This window comes from Oncorhynchus masou, chromosome 30 (genome assembly GCF_036934945.1).
Source record: "Oncorhynchus masou masou isolate Uvic2021 chromosome 30, UVic_Omas_1.1, whole genome shotgun sequence".
Taxonomy (NCBI): domain Eukaryota; kingdom Metazoa; phylum Chordata; class Actinopteri; order Salmoniformes; family Salmonidae; genus Oncorhynchus; species Oncorhynchus masou.
In genome coordinates, this window is record NC_088241.1 from 15,432,085 (window position 1) to 15,454,989 (window position 22,905).

Consider the following 22,905-nt stretch of genomic DNA (forward strand, 5'->3'; position numbering starts at 1 on the left):
CTCATCTTCAGAGAAATGTAACAGTTTGTTCTTCATCTCTGAAGAGGATAGAACCAAATGGGCCAGTTTCCCAGACACAGATCAAGCCTAGTGCTAGACTACAAATCACTTTCAATGGAGATTAAGTCTTTTCATTGAGCATGTTTTTTTAGTCCAAGACTAGGCCTAATATTTGTCTCACAAAATAGCTCTATGTGTTATTAGTTAAGATTATAGATCTAGTTGGTAAGGGGTATCTGTTAGATCTGTCCCCTGTGACTCCAATGCCAGTGGATGGATAGTGAGCCTAGTACTTTACAATTCAAGCACACTTCAAAGTAGATACAAAGCAACATTAATTCGTTTTTATGGGTCTGGTTCTTATAATTTATTGCTCTCATCCATCAATGCTATGTGCGTGTCTGTTATTTAAATTAGGCTTCATGACTCATTTAAAAACGTGCTCTGCAATTGCAAGGCGCCTGTATCCAATATATGGACAGCTAGACCACGCAAGCGCTGCGCGGGCAGGCCGACTGCTCATTTCTAGAGTCTACCAAATACCCATCTAGTCCCAGAAAGAGGACTTTTACTGTGAAATAAACTTTCCAAACGTCCCTCGGGAGTGAGGGCTGCTTTTGATATGCCTTTGCTCCACTTTGTGCTAAAGCAAAACTGTAGGTTGAGATTTCTTCTGGAGAAGTAGGCTACCACAACAGTTTGAAGCCACTGAAACGTACTGGAGACTACTTAAGTATTGTGATTTGCGAGATGTATTATTACCTTTATTAATGCCAAGGTACCCTACAAAAATGACAACCGCAATGTAGCCTGTAGATGGAGATGAAACATAGCTCAAAAGTGATAGTATATGGAAAAAGCATTGTGGAGGGGCTTGGAGACTTTATGCACGCTGCATCTTCAGAACCAATGCTGTCCAGTCTTCAATACAGTTTGTGTAACCATATCTACATGGCGTCACCGGACGTGTTTGCACTATAGTAAAGGCTGTAAACGTTCCTTGTGGAATGCACCCGGGTGGGGAAAACGATGGTAAGTGTGGTTCATGTTTCCTTAAATCAGAATTCTCCTTTTGCTGCCCGATAGCACAATTTCAAACTTTGTTTTGGCTATGCATCCACGTGAAGGTGCTGAATTTGCATACTCTTGCTGCAATTATGTTTATTCTGTTCTCGATAAAGTTGCAGAATAGCGAACTTCCAAACGGTTTGGTTAAAACAGCTAAATCAATTCTATCTGTAGGCAACACAATCAACGAAGTAATTATGTGCCTTTATTTCATGTGATACGGAATTGTAATCCAATTTAGCCTGAAGGAAAAGAAGCAAGAAAGTGGTCAGCTCAGAGCATTTGTTAATGTTCATATTTTGACACCAGCATTAAGAGCTGACTTCCACTATCCATTCTGTCTGTTGTGCACTGACTCCTGATCGTTTGTGAAGTGTCATTACTTATGGTAAAAGTATCAGTAGAATGAGTGGAGTAAATAGAAGTAATAAACGTTAATATTCTGATTATCTTGAGAAAGCATGAGAATGTATGATATTAATCTGATAGAAAATGATATGTTCATGCCTTGCAAATATTCAAGTTGATAGTAAACCCACTTACAGAAAAAGTTTTAGTCAAAACACTCTTTCAACTGGGTGATCAGGAATCAAGTCTCCCAGTTCCACCAGCCAGTCCCTGCAGTCTCATATTTTCTTAATTGATTCCATACATGTAGAAAGGAGACCCTGGTTTGAACAGCTCCGTGGAATCCAAGAATAACTCCAACTTCTCATCTATTGGACCTTAAATGAAGCATATTGTGTCATGGATTTTACAACCTGTTAGTTATTGTGTTCTTTTTATATTTTGAGGAGCACTACTTCACTCCTGGCAACAACAAAAAACGTGTTTGGCACCTTAGACTGTATTTGAATAGTGATCAGCTCCATCTGCATGCAATGTTTCTGTGCTCAGCCAGCTCAAGTGAGGTAGAGAGAGGCATCATTTCTCTTCAAACACAAGCATGCACTGACTACACCCTCAACCTCAAGTCTGCCTCAAGTCATTCAAGGGGCCCCATTGGAATTCACTGCTGTGCTCAGGCACACAAAAAACTCAAACCCCACAGGATATTGGTTAGACACAGGGCAGTGTGAGTGCCGTCCATCCATGGTTGTATTCTCAGCTGGGATTTCAGTTCCTGGGTTTGCTTTGAAAGTGAAAGCAGCACCGTAACTTTGTGCACTTAAAGGGAAGGCCAACCGTTGTCAGATAGCATATTCCAGGCAGTAGGTCTCGACGCAGAGCAGTCCAAATAATCCCATGGTTCCTGTCTCAGACAGGATGGAGTGCTTGTCTCAATGCATTATGAATGACCCATGTAATATTGGCTTCCAAGTAAATCTGTTGGGAGGACAGGACTCCACACCACTGCAGTTCAGGGAGACAAAACAACGCCCTCTTAACACTTAACATTATGTTTCCCTTATGCCATAGACTAAAGATAAGGTTAAGTACTTAAAATGATTGAATTGTGATGAAAAGACTGGAGTCAAATACAGTTTCATATTAGTCCTAAACAGGTTCTACAGTAGGCTTACCTGTGGATCTCTTCATATGTTCTAGTAGGACTGCGTGAAGTTGGCAAAATTCCCATCCAAACACTGACGTCTGAACTTTTGTAACTCACACACATTTCATCTGGGTTTTAGTGTGTGTGTGTGTGTGTGTGTGATCAGTGCAACCTATACACATATACACTTTCATAGGTTTCAGTGTGCACTGTGCAGGAATTCTACCTCGTGAGCTAGCATATTCACTAGGAAGAAAGGAACATGTCATAACAGCTCTGAGATCTGGCTACAAGCTCCTGTTTTATGAGGCCTGATGGGTTTGGAGCGTCTTTACATCTCCCAGTCCCAGAGAGCATTAGGGGAAAGATGGCTCCTGGTAAAAGGTTGGTGGTTAGATTAGTCTGGTGATGTGGCTGCAGGACTGTGTGTGATACTAAGGTTTCCAAAGTGTATTTATTGATGAAAAAAATAGGTTTGTCCAACTGGGGACCAGGAAAAACGCTGAGGGGTTGTAGATTGCTTATAATCTCAGTAATCCACATAGAAAATACATTTGCAGGAGGGGAGAGTAGAGGATGGGAGGGGAGGAGAAGTCTGGCAGGAGGTTTCTATCAACAAATAGTGGTGAATTTGCTTGGTAAATCAAGCTTTTGCCTTGTGTTTTTGCATTCTGACAATGAAAGAATGTAATGTTGCTTATTCTGGGCCAATGTTCCACCAAAAATGTAATCCTTCTTTCGAACATCCTTCTTCTGAAGTTCCTCTCTTGCCGTGGTGTGTCAGATTAAAAGCAGACCTTCTTAAATGTGCTCACACACTGCAGCCATATGGTTAGAACATTCTTTCTCAGGGGATTCATGTTTTTCATAGCTGTAACTAAGGCCTGGCGTTTATAACATATATCACTAGGCATCATTCCTTAATTTACTAACATGCGTGATTGGTGGAAGCATGACAATTAAATCAAATTGTTTAGACTAGGCTTTTTGTGTGTGAAAGGTTTAGATTATGATTTCAACTTGCAACAATTGAAAGGGCAAACATGCTCTCAAGTCGGTCCCATTATTTATCGCCATGCAGGCAGGGTCTGGCACGGGGCCTATAAAGGGCGCTGCAAAGAGCAGCGCCTCACTGACTACTATTAAGGCTCCTGCTTAACGTCTCTGTGTCTGTGTGAGTGTGTGAGTGTGTGTCTGTGTGAGTGTGTGAGTGTGTGAGTGTGTGTCTGTGTGAGTGTGAGTGTGTGTCTGTGTGAGTGTGTGAGTGTGTGTCTGTGTGAGTGTGTGTCTGTGTGAGTGTGTGAGTGTGTGTCTGTGTGAGTGTGTGTCTGTGTGAGTGTGTGAGTGTGTGTCTGTGTGAGTGTGTGTCTGTGTGAGTGTGTGAGTGTGTGTCTGTGTGAGTGTGTGAGTGTGTGTCTGTGTGAGTGTGTGAGTGTGTGAGTGTGTGTCTGTGTGAGTGTGTGCGTGTGTAATAAATCACAAATGTATTCAGCCGGCTAAATGCATCAACGGTGTGCCCCATGGGAAGTCAGTTGTCAGTATTAATTTACATGCATAGAATACAATGTTATCAGCAGCTTGCCACACTGCCACAGGACAGTCAATTGACCTTAAGCAGTTTATACTGCAGGTGGGTGATATCAATTTGTAATTCAAAATCACACTAGGACATGCTGCTCTCATACATCATTTGAATAACTGAAATATTTTACATTTAGTGCAAATAAATGCACAAAAGTGTCCTGCTCAAATTGCCATTGTTCTTTGGGTATATCTTGACAAGTAACTGACTGACTGACCTCACTGTAGGCTACACTGATCCTCTTGTCTTGTAGGCTTTACCTTGTATATTTTCCTCTTGACACAGTGGCAGTATAGCCTTTGGGAATGTTTGGATCATGACTCTCCTGTATCTCACACATCCATCCATACAGTACTGCACATACAGTTTGTCTGTCACACTTAACAATGTTTTCCTCTGTCATTCAGAAAACCTTCGGTGACTTGACTACTGTGATAACAGGATCTTAACAGTGATTCAGAGCTCTCCCCACCTATCTCTCCAGGCAGGCCCTGCTCTGCTCGCTGCTCGGGAGGGTGTGTGTGTGTGTAGAATATGTGTAGTGGTCTCTATTTGTCTCTTTTGTGTCTGTGTTTACTTGATATAACCAGCACTGGGCTGACTTCTTCAGTCTCACACTGAGTGAATCATTTACTGCAGCAGATTGGCTGTTGTCACACTCCTTTACGGAGTACTGACGCCTCTGCCATAACAAAGAGGTGTTGCTGATCATGTACACACAGGCACAAACACATGCACACAGACACGTATACACACAGGCATGCACACACGCATACACAGAGGCACACACACACGCAAACACACACAAACACGCGCTCACAGGACAGGCTAAGCAGCAGATGGTTGTCCCACTTCTCCTCTTCCCCTCTCTATCTCCCCTTCTCCTTTCACTCACTCACTCTTTCTGTCCTATCTTTCTCTCACACACCTGCAGAGTTCCCTTTGTAGATTAACATCATCAAGTCATTACACTGAGGGTCTCTCTGTGTGCAGCGGAGAAGGACACCTGTATCAGCCTGGCTGTCACTCAGAGAGAGGCTCGGTTAAAGAGGACAATAAAAACACTGTTGTTCGGTTTGGGCCCCTATCTCACCACTCTTTCTCCCAGGTCCCGGGGTATAAAGCAGAATATAGACCTATGACTAGGCCATTATGAGAATGGCTCTCTGTGGTATAGTAAGAGACCAGTGGAAAGGAGGATATTGCTGATGCTGACTGGGGAGGAGAATGATGAGCATCAGTTTACATTTTAGTCTATGGGACGAGCAGGTTTCTTTTCCCATGGGATGGGGTCATTGCAGTGAAATATGCATCATCAGGTATTGTCAAGGTCACTTGGAACTCAGTATTGCTATAAATCTAGAGAGAGCGAGAGAGAGTTTTTGAGTGTGTGTGCAAGTGTGTGTGTGTGTGTGTGTGTGTGTGTGTGTTGCCAGTAAGACTACCTTAATCCAGCCTAGGGCGTAATGTGCATTACTACTTCCACTCTAGTGCACTTTCAAAACACCACTTCCTCTCTCTCCCACTCTCCCTCATGAATCTGTGTTCAACTAACCACACAGTTTATTCCTTTCCTTTCAGTATAGCCATCTTGCATAATGTTTTACTGTGTTTTCCTACATTACACTTCCGGTCAGTGTGATCTCTCAGGCAGCAGAGATGTGGTGACTGATTCAATTAAGGTCTTCCCCTGTCTGATATCAGTGGAGAGATCTCATGCTGCCTTTTCTATGCCATCATGTCATATTACTGTCAGATGATGGACTTTGTTCTCACCCTCACCAGTCAACACTACAGCAGAATTGTTTGTTGTGATGTTCTGTGTGGTTTTACAAAGCAGTCTGTGGATTTATTGCATTCTTTGTTAACCTTTTCGTTGTATGCGGTTTATTGAAAGGGAGGTTCTCGCTTATTTTTCTCTTTAAAAGTTACTTCAGCGCTGGGCTAAATGGTCATGTGAGACAGAAATTTTCCCTCTGACTAGAACATCTATTTCATGCACACAATAATACTCTACATGAACATAGAAGCAATTAATTTCATGTTAGAAAATGTCAATACCCCCTAAACCTCCTGTGCCCATACAGACAGACAGACACACATGTGCACTCATGCAAATAGATATAGTTTTACACAATTTCACACATACAATTCATACATGCCCATTTAACTGAGTAATATTCTGTGTGTAGTCACAGTGTATCTGTTTTGCCATGGTAGAATGGCGAGAGAATTTACTCCTTTGTTCTGCCATGCAGGAGTTTCATTCTCAATGGGTGATTAACTGCAACGTATCAGCAGGAAAGAGAGAGAGCCTCCCTCCACATGCTAATGTACGTGGTTATGCTAATAGAGCTGCAACCCAGTGCTTTTCCAGAGTATGACTGTGACAGTCCCTAAAGCCTGACCACCAAGCCAGTCTGTTCTCCTCCCACTGAACAAGACTACTTCGGGAGCTCTTTTCAGATGCTATTCTCTGTGTAATATTAGTGCTTCGTCGGTATTCAGCTCTTTTCAGATGCTATTCTCTGTGTAATATTAGTGCTATTCTCTCTATCCCAGTATTCACCCTTCCTCTCCTCTCTCTCCCCTCCCCTCTCTATCCCTACCTCCACCTTTCTCCCTTTTTCTCTCTCTCCCCTCCCACTCTCTATCCCTACCTCCACCTTTCTCTCTTCCACCCTTCCTCTCCTCTCTCTCCCCTCCCACTCTCTATCCCTACCTCCACCTTTCTCTCTTCCACCCTTCCTCTCCTCTCTCTCCCCTCCCACTCTCTATCCCTACCTCCACCTTTCTCTCTTCCACCCTTCCTCTCCTCTCTCTCCCCTCCCACTCTCTATCCCTACCTCCACCTTTCTCTCTTCCACCCTCCTCTCCTCTCCCTCTCTCTCCTCCTCTCTCTATCCTCTATCCCTACCTTTCTTCCACCTTCCCTACCTCTCTCTTCCCCCACCCTTCTATCCCTCTCTCTCTCTCTCTCTCCCTCCCACCTTTCTCTCTTCCACCCTTCCTCTCCTCTCTCTCCCCTCCCACTCTCTATCCCTCTCCATCCCTACTCTCCACCTTTCTCTCTTCCACCCTTCCTCTCCTCTCTCTCCCCTCCCACTCTCTATCCCTACCTCCACCTTTCTCTCTTCCACCCTTCCCTCTCCTCTCTCTCCCCTCCCACTCTCTATCCCTACCTCCACCTTTCTCTCTTCCACCCTTCCTCTCCTCTCTCTCCCCTCCCACTCTCTATCCCTACCTCCACCTTTCTCTCTTCCACCCTTCCTCTCCTCTCTCTCCACCCTTCCTCTCCTCTCTCTCCCTCCCACTCCTATCCCTACCTCCCACTCTCTATCCCTACCTCCACCTTTCTCTCTTCCACCCTTCCTCTCCTCTCTCTCCCCTCCCACTCTCTATCCCTACCTCCACCTTTCTCTCTTCCACCCTTCCTCTCCTCTTTCTCCTCCCCCTCTCCGCTAAACACAGAAAATAATGACACAGATTTTCTCCTAATCTTCTTTTCAATCCTGTAAAGCATTTGTTGCACGTCTCAGCATTCCTGCAAACCTGTCCTCGAGCGTTCCGTCTACTAAAGGAGAAGAGGTGTAAAAAGAATGGACCAGAAGGTAGAAGGACACCTGGCCTGCTGAAATGAGTGGGAGGCTACAGCCTATTAGGTGTCCAGCCTCGCGGTTGTCATAGCTGGCATTAGACTGACATGGAACACAGACAAATGCTGAACAAATATTGTTAAAGATCACTGCAAGAAAGGTAATTGACGAGGATGACTCCACTCAATAAATTTAAGCTACTGTATACTTCCTGTATTCTTCTAGTGTTCTTTGTGTTACATAGGTGCTAAGATGTGTTGTGTGGCCATGTAACAGATCATATAGCATGTGAGTTGAAAACCATTCAACTGAAGCCATGCAATACAACAATAACTTTGTGTCAAATTCAAACTATTTTGTTTTTGTGATTATTAAAATTCCTATCAAACGTGACACCAAGGCATTTGTCTTGTTTTTCTGTGCTGTGGTTTGGTGTTGACCTGTGTATCATACCCCCTTGATGTGCTTGTCTGCTATAGAGAAGTGCTAAAGCCACAAAAAATCAACAAGATGTCTTCATGTTGACACAGTCACACAGTCACACAGACACACAGTCACACAAGGTGCTACATGCCTGACCACTAATTAGAGCCAGTTGGTCAAACCACTGGGAAAACAAACTGATCCGACACTTGGCTTACATCCCGAATGGCAACCTATTCCTTAGATAGTGTGATACTTTTGACCAGGGCTGTAGTGCACTAAATAGGGAATACGGTGCCTTTTGAGCTTCACCTGCACAAAACCCACAAGAAAATAGACCCTGTGTCTGTCTCAAATGACACCCTATTCCCTATGTTGTGCACTACTTTTGTGGAGGGTTTGGAAAGGCTCAAGACAGGGTGCAGCTGTGTCACTTCCACACAATTCCAGGATGTTGGAACATATGTATAATGTGTTCTTGGAGAGCAGGTTTCATCAGTGAGTGTGAGTGAGTCTCCTGGCTTTGCCAGGTGGAGGCTGGTGCAGTGCGTCACGAGTGAGGGTGTTGGACCGTGGCATAGTGAAACTTCAGCTTTATCCACCCACCGCCAAAGAATATCTCTGCTGCTCAGGAGCCTATTACAATTTACAGTACAGTATAGGTGCAATACATATCTTATGCAAATTCATCCATAGAGATACACCCTATGCAATATGGCGGGAATTTCACCTGGCCTATCAGAGGGCAAGATGGAGCTACCACCATATTCTGGTGGTATACTATATACTATCTCAGATCTACACATATGCCTGGGGGTTAGGTGTTGATTTTTTTGCGTCCTATGAATCAGCTGGGTAAGTAGTAGATCTTATTCAGACAGGGATCTCCACAGACATCTAAAAGCCCATCAGGACCCCTGACTCAGTCAGAACTACTGGCATGACATTCTTTCAGAAGAGCATAAGGAAATCCATTCACAGGTGGGTTCTGGGAAAGCTGTAAAACTGTCGTCAGCCACCGACTGGGAAAAGATCTCATGGGTTTGAAACATTCCTTAGGTTGAATTCCCTCAGAGAGAAAGAGAGGAGAGAGGGAGGAGAGAGGCAGGCAGAGGGACAGCTGATGTAGGTTGTCTTTCTGAGAGATGACTGCTTTCCCCTACTATTGGTTATATAAACAGTGGAGTTGCATTGTGGGCTAGTAAAGCTGATCCTTGATGGCAGTTTCTGGCTGTCACTCAGAGAGCGGCTTGGTTAAAGAGGAGAATATTCAAATATTCATCTAAATGTAACTCAAACAAAATATAAAAGATTAGAAACAAAAACATGGAAGAAGCTAAGTTATAATCATAATAATACTGTATGTTCAGTTGAAGTTGGAAGTTTACGTACACCTTAGCCAAATACATTTATACTCCGTTTTTAATAATTCCTGACATTTAATCCAAGTAAGAATTCCCTGTCTTAGGTCAGTTAGGATCACCACTTTATTTTAAGAATGTGAAATGTCAGAATAATAGTAGAGATAATAATTTATTCAGCTTTTATTTCTTTCATCACATTCCCAGTGGGTCAGAAGTTTACATACACTCAATTAGTATTTGGTAGCAAATTTTCCATGGGATTGAGGTCAGGGCTTTGTGATGGCCACTCCTATACCTTGACTTTGTTGTCCTTTAGCCATTTTGCCACAAATTTGGAAGTATGCTTTGGGTCATTGTACATTTGGAAGACCCATTTGTGACCAAGCTTTAACTTCCTGACTGATGTCTTGAGATGTTGCTTCAATATATCCACATAATTATCCTCCTTATGATGCCATCTATTTTGTGAAGTGCACCAGTCCCTCATGCAGCAAAGCACATGCAGCGACCTCCGTGCTTCACTGTTGGGACGGTGTTCTTTGGCTTGCAAGCCTGCCCCTTTTCTTCCAAACATAACGATGGTCATTATGGCCAAACAGTTCTATTTTTGTTTCATCAGACCAGAGGACATTTCTCCAAAAAGTGTGATTTTTGTCCCCATGTACAGTTGCAAACCATAGTCTGGATTTTTTAATGGCGGTTTTGGAGGTGTGGCTTCTTCCTTGCTGAGCGGCCTTTCAGGTTATGTCAGTATAGGACTCGTTTTACTGTGGATATAGATACTTTTGTACTTGTTTCCTCCAGCATCTTCACAAGGTCCTTTGCTGTTGTTCTGGGATTGATTTGCACTTTTCACACCAAAGTATGTTCATCTCTAGGAGACAGAACGTGTCTCCTTCCTGAGCAGTATGACGGCTGCGTGGTCCCATGGTGTTTATACTTGCGTACTATTGTTTGTACAGATGAACGTGGTACCTTTGGGTGTTTGGAAATTGCTCTCAAGGATGAACCAGACTTCTGGAGGTCTATAATTTTTTTTCTGAGGTCTTGGCTGATTTCTTTTCATTTTCCCATGATGTCAAGCAAAGAGGCACTCAGTTTGAAGGTAGGCCCTGAAATACATCCACAGGTATACCTCCAATTGACCCAAATTGACTCTTGAAATTTGTGGAGTTTTTGAAAAACGAGTTTTAATGACTCCAACCTAAGTGTATGTAAACTTCTGACTTCAACTGTATGTGAAGATCGAATGGAACCATAATATTTAGTCTTTATTATTTTATTAGGATCCCCATTAGCTGTTGCCAAGGCAGCAGATACTCTTCCTGTGGTCCGAACAGAAATGAAACATTACATCATTCAAAACATCATATAAATTTACTTTGCTCCATAATTACATTACAAATTTACAATACTATATTATATTACTGAGAATAATGTGTTGTTGTGTGTGTGTGTGTGTGTTCAAAGTCAGCATTGTGCCATGAGGTATTGTTTTTTTGGGTGATTTTATTTCTGATTTTATTGCTTGGGTTAACTGAGGTGGAAGAGAGTTCCATGTAGTCATGGCTCTATAGCTCTACACCATAGACTCTATAGCTCTATACCATAACCCCTATAGCACTATACCATAGCCTCTATAGCTCTGTACCATAGCCTCTATAGCTCAATACCATAGACTCTATAGCTCAATACCATAGCCTCTATAGCTCTGTACCATAGCCTCTATAGCTCTATACCATAGCCTCTATAGCTCTATACCATAACCCCTATAGCACTATACCATAGACTCTATAGCGCTATACCATAGCCTATATAGCTTTGTACCATAGCCTCTATAGCTCTATACCATAGCCTCTATAGCTCTATACCATAACCCCTATAGCACTATACCATAGCCTCTATAGCTCTGTACCATAGCCTCTATAGCTCTATACCATAGCTTCTATAGCTCTATACCATAGCCTCTATAGCTCTATACCATAGCTTCTATAGCTCTATAGCATAGCCTCTATAGCTCTATACCATAGCCTAATACTTTTCATTGATTTATGATTCAGATAAATAACTGTCTCTGGATTTACCATAGGTTTGAATAACATTGAGAGCATATTCCATAGAGATCCATCTGAAATGATTCATCTCTATGGCAGACATACTCTATATGTGATGGAGACTTTATGGAATGGGACCGGTTTGTATTTAGGCCTATGCCACAGAAAAGTAATTCATCATCACAGAGGCTGTAGTAGAAGTAAGCCATCCAGAATCCGTCTGTGTCCCAAATGGCACCCTGTTCCCTATGGGCCTTGGTCAAAAGGAGTCCACTATATACCATTTGGCACGCAGTATCTGTCAGCACATTCTGGATGGTCTGGCGTGCAGAAGGGAATGCTACAATATCTATGTGTGTGCCATAGTATGTGTCTCAGCTCAGTAAATGTAACTGTCCTACAGTATAAGCAGAGGAAAGCCCAGCTAATGGCTGAAAAAGGCTTTATTTACACTTGTCTGAGTGTAAACGAGATACATGTGGATCAACTCTCAATCTCTTTCTCTCTCACCTTCATGTTTTAACAGAATAACTTACCAAATCTATATATTTTTTTGAAACACAGTTTGTTTATTTGTTTTGTTTACCCTCGTCCTTCAGTCTGTGTACTGATATTTGCATTTCTCAACCTCTGAGAGATTTAAGTTTCCTCTTCTGTAAACACATACTGTAATCTGAGCTGTTCAGTTCAAGTGGCCGACCAGCGACCATACAATTTAGAGAGTAAATATATTTTATTTATAGCTCTGCTCCATTATAATCATGGCTTTTTGGTGGTTTGCTCCCAACTACTAACTTTCTCTTTGTTTCCTGTTTCCCATGCATGCAGGCCTTAAGAATGTGGTACAAGTTCTGCTGCAAGAGGTGGGCAGTGTGGGCCTTCCTCCTCCTCTTTACCCTGTCTGTGGTGGTGATCAACACCCTCCCCTTCCCCCCCTCTGAGACACGCAGGCTGCCCTCACGAGGCCTGAGCTCTGCTGGATCCGGGGGGTATAGAGCGAGGGCAAGACCCAGGGAAAGGGCCACATTGGCCCCTCACCACCACCAGCTTCCTCTACCCCTCAACGGTCACAGTGGAGGTTGGAAGCAGAGTGACAAAGTCAAAGAGTCCTCCAAGCATCACCTGGTGAAGGACCAGCCCAAACTGGATAGGAGAGCAGCTAGCATGACAGATGAGAGAACTCACAGCAACTACAAGAAGAATCGTAAAACTAAGGGCATCGCCTCCAAAAGGAAAGAGAAGAAAGAGATGCCGCCAAGTTCTAGTAGAGACAAACAACATGATACCCCGCCATTGACAGTCAATGCTGTGCTAATAAGGCGTGATGGAAGCCATCTAACCAACTGCAGCGGTTCAGAGCTCTCCACCCAACCACCACCTTTTCCCAGACATGAGAACGTCCACCCAGCCGTGCCCCAAACTGTAGCTCGTAGCCAGAGCCTCCCTTCTACTGCAGACCTCGGCCTGTCTGACTCTGAGCACAAATGTACTCCAGATGAACAGAGACAGGACCAGGGGCACACCGGGCAGGCAGGGAGGAAGAACTTAACCAAGCAGCAGGCTGTGAAAGAGGTCCCCAGACAACTCAGGAAACGTGACAGACAGCCTTCGTCTGGGCGTAAAGAGACCCGGCCCACAGCAGAAACAGCAGCAGAACCAGAGAAAGGGAGTGAGGGGGAGGCCCACTGGTGTAAGATATCAGCTGGAGAGAGGGAGTTCCCAGACACTGACACACGGAGAATAAGGACTGAGGACACTGACTCTGTGCCATGGCTCAGCAAGGACGACATTCACAAGATGGAGTTCCTCTCGGGCAGTGAGGTTGTCAGTAAGGCCAGGGTCCCAGCCCACGGACAGGTCCTCCATGTAGGGCTGGGTGCCCCTCATCATCCACCTTCTCTTGGGGCTCCATTGGCTGACCACAGTGGGCACTGCCAACAGGGTCTGTGTGCCCTGATCAAACGTCCAGACGACTGGTTCGAAGTCTTCGCTTTCCATTTAGACCGTGTCCTCGGCTTGAACAGGAGTCTGCCCACAGTGCTCAGGGACTTCCACAGTGACATCCTGCCTTATAAATACACCAGGGGGGCAGCCAGACCCATGGTGTGGTGGGACCCAGGCATCCAGCACCTGGCTGATGATGACAATGACCAGAACTCGTTCCCTCTCACCTGGCCCCAGTACCAGAGCCTGCTGAGGGCCAGGTGTGGCAGCGGTGTGGCCCTCAACGAGACCCCCTGTGTGGGGGTTCACCATGCGGAGTGGGGGCGCCTGGCACTCTTTGACTTCCTCCTACAGGTACACTGTATAGAACAACTGATAATGCTGTATCCTCCAATCACACTTGTTAAACCCTTTGATTGAACTTCTGACAGCATTGATTTGAACTTTTAAGAGATACATTGGCTAGAGTAAAGAGATAAAAACTGATAGGTAGTGAATATGTGACTGTTAGATTTTATATGGCTCCTAATGCCAGGCATTCTAACCCGATCTTAGTTCCTAACCGTATCCCTAACCGTATCCCTAACCTTAGCCATAACCTTAACTCATTTTTATCCTGATGTGCCACTCAAACGTACACATCCAAACTGATAGCGTTCTATATCCTTTCAATCACACCATGTGAAGACAACCTATTGAAATAATGCATAGACTAGAGTTCTGATTGAAATCTCACCTCACCTAGAGATGTAAGTTCTGTAAAGTTGTTATTCCAGTACGCTGTATAAACTGACAGTTAGCTAGTGATTCACTTAACGTCACTATGGAGGGCCCAGTTGATAAGGACTCATGAGGTCAAGCAGACTGGGAAAACTCATGGTGCTATGGGCCCTGGTCAAAAGTAGTGCACTACAAAGGAAATAGTTTGCCATTTGGGATGCAGATCTTGTTTTGCATTTATATTAAAGAACATTCTCACTGGATGAAATCCACCACCCTCGTCTAATAGTAGGCTGGCAGTCCTTGATAATGAGCCTATTTGAGCACTGGATTGTATTGCCAAGGTCTTATCATCTGAAGAACTCTACTCACTAAACTGCCTTAGATTAAAAGATGCCGGCCAATGAAAAGAGTGTGACTTTCTCTGTCTGGAGCGATAAATGTAATTGATTATCAGATAGCCATTATGTCATTTTTTCATAGATGAATGAACATTATCATTCTCCCTTCTAGATGAATGAACATTATCATTCTCCCTACTAGATGAATGAACATTATCATTCTCCCTTCTAGATGAATGAACATTATCATTCTCCCTTCTAGATGAATGAACATTATCATTCTCCCTACTAGATGAATGAACATTATCATTCTCCCTACTACAGTAGATTGATGTATCAGCGCAGTTCAATAAAAAATCAACACAATGTTTGTCTCTAATTTACCTTCAAACTCGTTTATGATCTGCCAGTCATTTATAATGAAGTTGGAGATCTTTATTGTGTAAGAAATGATGGCTCATGGTCCTTGTAAGAGCCAGATGGAGGATCATTTTGTGTGTGTGTGTGTGTGTGTGTGTGTGTGTGTGTGTGTGTGTGTGTGTTAAAGCTGAGACATCCTGAGAGGATGTAATTAATACGCGATTGATAAGGCCAGCTCTGCCACAGTCCCACTCTAAATGGAGTAGTATGTCAGTCTAACTCTGCATGGGGAATATCTAAGCTCCCGTTAGGGAACGAGAGGTGGCAATGAAGCCAACAACCCAATGATGTATATTGCAAGTAAGAGAGAGTAGGTACGTATGGTATAGACAGAGTACAATGTACAATATTTGATACACACAAACACACACACCAGTCTCAGTCTTCATCAGGCCTCTAAAGACCCAATGTCTGGCCGCTGGCGGTGTGAAGTCAAAGTCAGGGTTGCCATGGTGATGCTCGGCAATCACGGATGCCTAAGTCCACATTAGGAAGGACTGAGAGGAAAGTGATAGCAGCTGCTCCTCTCGCTTTCTGTCTCTACAGCCAAAAGGAAGTCCATTTCTTTGTTTAGAACCCCCCCCCCCCAGAAGAAATAAAGGGTGTGCTGGTGCGCTCTGATGGGTGAAAACTCCAAGGCCATGGAGACTTAGTATTAGGTGCTCTTTGAAAAGGGTGGTCTATGACTGGCAGAAAAATTATGGGGATGATAAACAAAGTATTTAGAAAAAACGTCATGGTGCTTACTTTTTCTATCCATTACTTTGTTACTGCAGGGTGAAAAGTCATCGTTACATAGCCAATACAGATTGAGGGCAGAATACATATTGTTTCAGAAAATAATGTCTCACAATGAGAAGGAAAAGAGGCCGAGCAAACAAAAACAATTATAAAATGTCTCTAAAAGAGATGAGTCACAAATTGCATTATTTAATTGTGTTCAATCTATATTCTCTCACTTTGGAGGCTATTACAGCGTTTTATCCATGCTACCCATTCTATTAAAAATAGAAAACTATTCAATAAAACAGCCAGCCACTGAACCAACTCAGCTGTAGAAAAATCTGATTAAGATAATTAAAGACTGCCTTTTCTCTGTGAGATGGAATGGAATGGGTAACCGAACTGTTGGGGGAGAGAATAGTGGCTGAATACAAAATGGAACCCTATTTCCTAAATAGTGCACTAGATTTGACCGGCTCTGGTCAAAAGTAATGCATTATATAGGGGATAGAGTGCCATTTGGGATGGGGATGCGGCGAGCCACTGTATGAATAATACATGAGTAGTCTCTTTGCAGAAGTCAATACTTGTAACATGGCCAACTGTTAATAGCATTGTATTGATTGTATTGATTCAGTGGAATTGCTGACTGGGACCCTGTAACACTTGTTCCTATCTGCTCATTTAACACATCTAATGGCTCTGATGTGGAACCTAACACCAATTAGCAAGGGGAACAGTGTGAAGGACACACAGTCACACACACACTTCGCCTGGGTGAGGACAGAGGAGACAGAGGACCTTGCGCCAAGTGTCCTCGTTGTTGGTCATTGCCTTGGATGCTTTGAATTGCCATTGTAGGCGAAGAAGGCTACTGATGTATTGCTATGAATTAGTTGTGAATAGGCTTGTTGTTTTACTTGTGATGTTATTGTGTGTGTTATAGACCTTAATAGCATGTCCTGTTTCCCAGAGACTTGGTGATGGTGTAATACTGTATGTCAACACTGGAGCCGTATCCAGGAGACTCTTGTACTCTGTCCCTACACGAATGAGTGTATTCTAGTGTAAGGGTGAAATGTAGTAGGGATGTGAGAACTCCTGAAGGCGCTAAAGAAGTGAAGCGAAATGGCGTGGTGTGAGTTTTACCACAGAGAGGCCCAGACAGCCCTGGGGGCATATCTCACCTTGGTAACACTCAGAGGAGTGTGGCAATGTCTTCACTTCTCAGTTTAACAACAATGACGACATTCATCCCTTCCTCCCCTGATAGTTGGTTTATTCTACGGTATAATGAGGAAGAGAATGGTACCACAGGTATTGATGTTGCGTCATTATATTTAGGGATTTTTTTGTGTGAATATGCAACAACAAAAAAACAACTGCTGTGAATACATACATGCATGAACAAATAATGGGTGTTAACTTTGAAAAAATAGCTTCCTTCTTTAAACAGTGATTATTGAAGTTGGTGAAGTGGAGAGAAGTCAGCCTGAAGTTGGAATAGATATACATTTAAAGTACACTTAAATGTTTGGCTTTACTATAGCATTCTTGTTCATGGAATTGGACTTAATGCAATAAATGAGGTGGCAAAAGAAGCAGTTTTACTGCTTTCGCGAGCTTGCTCTGGTTTGCCCTCACTGCAGGTGATTGACCTATAATGACTGATCCACCTCTTTACTGTAGTCAAAGTTCCCGCAGGGGTCTGTCTCACACAAGTAACTACCTCCTCACCACCTCCCCACTCCTCCTCTCACCACCCCCCCCCCACTCCTCCTCTCACCACCCCCCCCACTCCTCCTCTCACCACCCCCCCCACTCCTCCTCTCACCACCACCCCACTCCTCCTCTCACCACCACCCCACTCCTCCTCTCACCACCCCCCACTCCTCCTCCTTTCACCACCCCCCCACTCCTCCTCTCACCACCCCCCACTCCTCCTCTCACCACCCCCACTCCTCCTCTCACCCCCCCTCTCACCACCCCCCCACTCCTCCTCCACCCCCCCACTCCTCCTCTCACCACCCCCCCCCCCCCCTCCTCCTCCTCTCACCACCGCCCCACTCCTCCTCCTCACCCCCCCCACTCCTCCTCTCACCACCGCCCCACTCCTCCTCTCACCACCGCCCCCCACTCCTCCTCTCACCACCGCCCCCCCTCCTCACCACCGCCCCACTCCTCCTCACCACCCCCCACTCCCTCACCACCCCCCTCCTCCTCTCACCACCCCCAACTCCTCCTCCACCACCCCCCACTCCTCCTCTCACCACCCCCCCCCCACTCCTCCTCTCACCACCACCCCACTCCTCCTCTCACCTCCCTCTCGCTCCTGCTTTCACCATTCCACTCCTCCTCTCACCAACCCCCCACTCCTCCTCTTACCATTCCACTCCTCCTCTCACCACCCCCCCACTCCTCCTCTCACCACCCCCCCACTCCTCCTCTCACCACCACCCCACTCCTCCTCTCACCACCACCCCACTCCTCCTCTCACCAACCCCCCACTCTTCCTCTTACCATTCCACTCCTCCTCTTACCTCCCTCTCACTCCTCCTCTCACCACCCCACACTCCTCCTCTTACCATTCCACTCCTCATCTTACCTCCCTCTCACTCCTCCTCTCACCTCCATCTTGCTCCTGCTCTCATGCCAAAGGCTTAAGCTGTAACTGTCACTATCTCTACCAACACTTAGGCCTTACTTGGCTGCATTTGGATTTCTGTCAACAAAATGTTCAATGACTGTATAGCAAACAAGCGGTAAGAGTTTCAGAAAGTAATATTTTCTATTTTCTACTTGCTTCTTGTAGTCACCCTTTATTTTCCTCTTGGAAATGCTGTTCAGAAGTCTGAAGTTCTTTATAAAAAAGGACCGAAGAGATCCTATAAATCAGGAGTTTACCAGGCCTTTTCTTACCAGGCCCCCTTTTTCACATGTAAAACATGTCATGCACCCCGTCGCTTTCTTTATTACTGTTTATTGAGATAGCATATGGAAAATACACCACCAGCTTGAATTTGTTTCATTTGCGGGACCTAGGAAAATGGTGTTGTTTTGAAGCTAATTTCCTGCAATTCTAGGTTTTTTAATGATAATAATCATAATAATTTATAAAGAAAATGAAGTCTAAACCGTTATGAAATATGTTTTATTATGATAATTTATATGAACACTCAATTAAATTATTCACATTCTATTTTGCAGAAAGTGAATTGATCAATTGACAGTCACAGAGTCAGATTGTATAAGATTGCTTCCCAAGCAAAGTCTAAAACAACGCAATTTATTTCACTCTTCAACTTTAGAAGGCTGTAGCTCAGCTTCTGAATGTCATAGAGACCAATCAAATATAATTCCATGTGCATCAGAGCTGTATCTTCCTTGAGTGTTGTACCGCTTGTTTCTAGCCTAAAGAATCACAGATTTATGTGTTGTTTTAGATCGGTATACAATCAGGAATTGTAAAAACAAAAACAATTGGGAACCCCCAATCAGCATGACAATGATCCCAAACACACCGCCCGGGCAACAAAGGAGTGGCTTCGTAAGAAGCATTTCAAGGTCCTGGAGTGGCCAAGCCAGTCTCCAAATCTCAACCCCATAGAAAATCTTTGGAGGGAGTTGAAAGTCTGTGTTGCCCAGCAACAGCCCTAAAACATCACTGCTCTAGAGGAGATCTGCATGGAGGAATGGGCCTAAATACCAGCAACAGTGTGTGAAGACTTACAGAAAACATTTGACCTCTGTCATTGCAAACAAAGGGTATATAACAAAGTATTTATAAACTTTTGTTATTGACCAAATACGTATTTTCCACCATAATTTGCAAATAAATTAATTAAAAATCCTACAATGTGATTTTCTGGATTTATTTTCTCATTTTGTCTGTCATAATTGAAGTGTACCTATGATGAAAATTACAGGCCTCTCTCATCTTTTTAAGTGGGAGAACTTGCACAATTGGTGGCTGACTAAATAGTTTTTTGCCCCACTGAAATTCTATGGAAAAGTCATTGTTGATGATCAATCCCAACTAATCCATGTTCTTCCATCCCCCTGTGCAGGTGAATGATCGTCTGGACCGGTACTGCTGTGGTTTCCAGCCTGACCCAGCAGAACCATGTGTGGAGAACCTGCTACATACCAAGTGCAGGAACTCAAAGGATCTAGTGCTGGTTCACATCCTGGTAACTATCATATCACACCCATGAAAACATCACATGACATAATGTATGGGCCATTCTGGCTCAGACAAGGCTTACTTACTTACTTGGACATAATGTAAAATAATAGCCTGAAGGAAGTTTATGAGGATACTTGTCTAAATAATCTAATTGGACAATGTAAACAGACCTCTACATTTATTCATATTATTACTACTGTCCAGACCTTTTATTCTTAACAAAGAGAATTCCGATGTTGGACAAAGATGATCACTATTCTTTTACAACTGCTCTGTGGAAAAATAACTCCCTCTTTCCACTGAACCTGCTGAACTCATTGCTAATACTTGGTACTTGCTCTTGACAAAGACAAATATAATTCTATTAAGCGCATTACGCTTTATTATTTCAGCTGTGTAGAAGGGATTAGGAGTTGACTTTGTATCTATATACTGGATTCTTGACCTAGCTCACTGTAATATAGTGTATCTTGTGATGTGCATATCATTCTAAGTCAATCTTCTTGATGTGCAGTATAATATCTGCCAAACTGTTTATGTGACCAATAAACTTTGGTCACTTATTTATAGTTTGATATATAGTGAGTAATATCTAGTTTAAAGTTAGTCCCCCGAGCGTTCATCTCATTTCATAATTACTATATTAATATCTTATCAAAGAGATACAGTTAGTGTTGATGATACTTTATGCTAAACTATACTGTGTCTGTCTATGTTTTTTTTCCACAGGTGAGGAGGGTAGAGCCTACCAGACTGGTGTTTATAGACAATGCAGGCAGGCCAAATCATCCCCATGACAACCTCAACTTCCGCTTAGTAGAGGGCATCGATGAGTGAGTACACACATCTATAATCCAATCTCTATTCAAAGACAGACAGAATCATGGAAATAGGCTTAGTCTGCCAGAACTCCTGCCAAAAGTATTGCACTATATAGGGAATTGGGTGCCATTTAGGAAGCACCTTAGTGTACAGAAGCTCAGTTGAACCCTACATCAACCCCACATCACACAGACTTAATGTGTGTTTCCTAAATCCAGTGAAGCGAGTGGGTGGATCTTCATAACTCTAGCTATGCATTGTTGTTATTTCTTTCTGAATTCTTCAGAGATGAAGTATAACTGTTGGTAGATGAAACTAAAATAGGCCACATCATCACAATATGCTCAGTCAATTGGGTTTGATATCCTTTGTCTGGTATTTGTCTGGATTTGACAGTCTTACTGTATTTTCCTGTCAGGTTTCCAGAGAGAGCCGTATCAGTTCTCCAGTCTGGCTGCTTGGAGAGCATGCTCCTGAGCTCTCTGTATATGGACAAGCAATTCTGGGAGAGCCGAGGGGGGGCACGTGGCCTGAAACCTCTCATCCACACTGTTGAGCAGAGAGGGAGGATTCTGCTGCAGCACATCCACGACAAGAGACTGAGACTGAACAGGGATCTGTGAATCCAATGGCCCAGAAAGCACACAGCAGTACATTAATTTCATCCAGGCAGGGGGTGCCTGTGACAGACGTAGAAGCCGCCTCAAGGTCCCGGGCAGCCTAAAGACGCAGGATGTGTCTCAAATGGCACCCTATTCCCTATATAGTGCACTACATATGACCACAGCCCTTCATTGTCTATAACAACCTACGGGCCCTGGTCAAAGGTAGTGCACTATATAGGGAAGAGGGTGCTCTTTGGGCCGCAGATACAGTATGCCTGTTCCATGCTGGTTGTGGTTCCCATCCAAGTTGTATCCATACATCTCGTCAACATCCCTCAAGGCAAGCAAATTATGTTATTGAAATTGCACCGTCTTCTTCGCACCGTCTTCTTCGAGTTTTGTATTTCCTAATAAAAAATAGCAGATTTAACGATTGATGTAATGTCTGTTTTATGAGATAAGCATTCAGCTGTAATCTTAAAATGAAAGATTTTAGATCAATGAATAGCTTCTGAACTGGATCCAGGAGTCTTGTCGATAAGAAAATACCAAAGCTTTTATAAGACTGTGCTCCTAAGGCAACGATGAGGAAACAAACTCAATTGGGTTAAGGAACACTATTATTATTATTAATATTATTATTATTGCTGAACATTGGACTTATTTAATATGTTCCAGGTCATTTAGACAATGATGACTCCACGCCAATTAATGAACAATGGACAATATATTGAAGTGACCTACAGACTGGGGTTGCTTCCTTGTGGGGCTACAGTACATTGCATTCCTATGGGCTAAACTGTTTAGGATAGATGGCCAGTCCCATAGACTTCGACACAATTCACTTATTTAACATGTTTTTCTATGTTTAAGGTTATTTAGACTATATTGCTAATAATAATGAGGATATTTGTCTGTTTAGGCTTGCATTTATGTTGTTATATTTAGCCTACTTATTGACTCAAGACATTTCATTTTTTCATTTTTAATTAATTTAAAAAAATCCAAAAACATTATTCCACTTTGACATTATGGGGTATTGTGTGTAGGCCAGTGACACAATCTCAATTTAATCGATTTTAAATTCAGGCTGTAACACAAACAGAATGTGGAAAAAGTCAAGGGGTGTGAATATTTTCTGAAGGTACCTCTATTTTCTTCAATCAAGAAACTAGAAATTCGACATATGAGCTTGCCTGACCAAGCTCATACTTTAAATTTCAGAATCTCCTTAAAGAAACACAATAATTATTACAAAATTACTACACAATCCTAATTGAACTAAATAAATGTATAATGATCAATAGATATTTTATTAAAAATAATGCAACTGAATTTGCATCTGGGTTGAATGAAGATATCAGAATTGGAAATGTTGCTGTGTTAGAGCGTTCTAAACAAACACTCTTTTCAGACCAGGTAGGTATTACTCTTTCCAAAGTTAAGACAGCATTTTATTTATTGATAAGACAGAGAGCAGAATAGCCATCCATCGAGTAAGACTCAACCATTACTTCCATGGTAATTGTTCTAGTTGTTTACTGACCAACAAACTACGCAGT

General features: G+C 43.2%; 1 protein-coding gene across 1 annotated transcript; it reads left to right on the forward strand.

Annotated features, from left to right (window-relative positions):
- The first annotated feature begins 603 nt into the window (after positions 1 to 603).
- Positions 604 to 21,748, forward strand: LOC135523089 (Golgi-associated kinase 1A-like). Its single transcript, XM_064949817.1, has 5 exons — positions 604 to 1,032; positions 12,411 to 13,880; positions 19,798 to 19,920; positions 20,646 to 20,749; positions 21,157 to 21,748. The coding sequence occupies exons 1-5, from the start codon at positions 1,030 to 1,032 to the stop codon at positions 21,359 to 21,361; spliced, it is 1,905 nt and encodes a 634-aa protein (XP_064805889.1). The 5' UTR covers positions 604 to 1,029; the 3' UTR covers positions 21,362 to 21,748.
- Positions 21,749 to 22,905: the final 1,157 nt, after the last annotated feature.

Excerpts from the sequence above, each read along its gene's own strand:
- LOC135523089 (XM_064949817.1), top strand. Across the intron at positions 13,881-19,797 it reads TCTTTGACTTCCTCCTACAG|GTGAATGATCGTCTGGACCG; the intron begins GTACACTGTATA and ends CCCCCTGTGCAG. Across the intron at positions 19,921-20,645 it reads TAGTGCTGGTTCACATCCTG|GTGAGGAGGGTAGAGCCTAC; the intron begins GTAACTATCATA and ends TTTTTTCCACAG.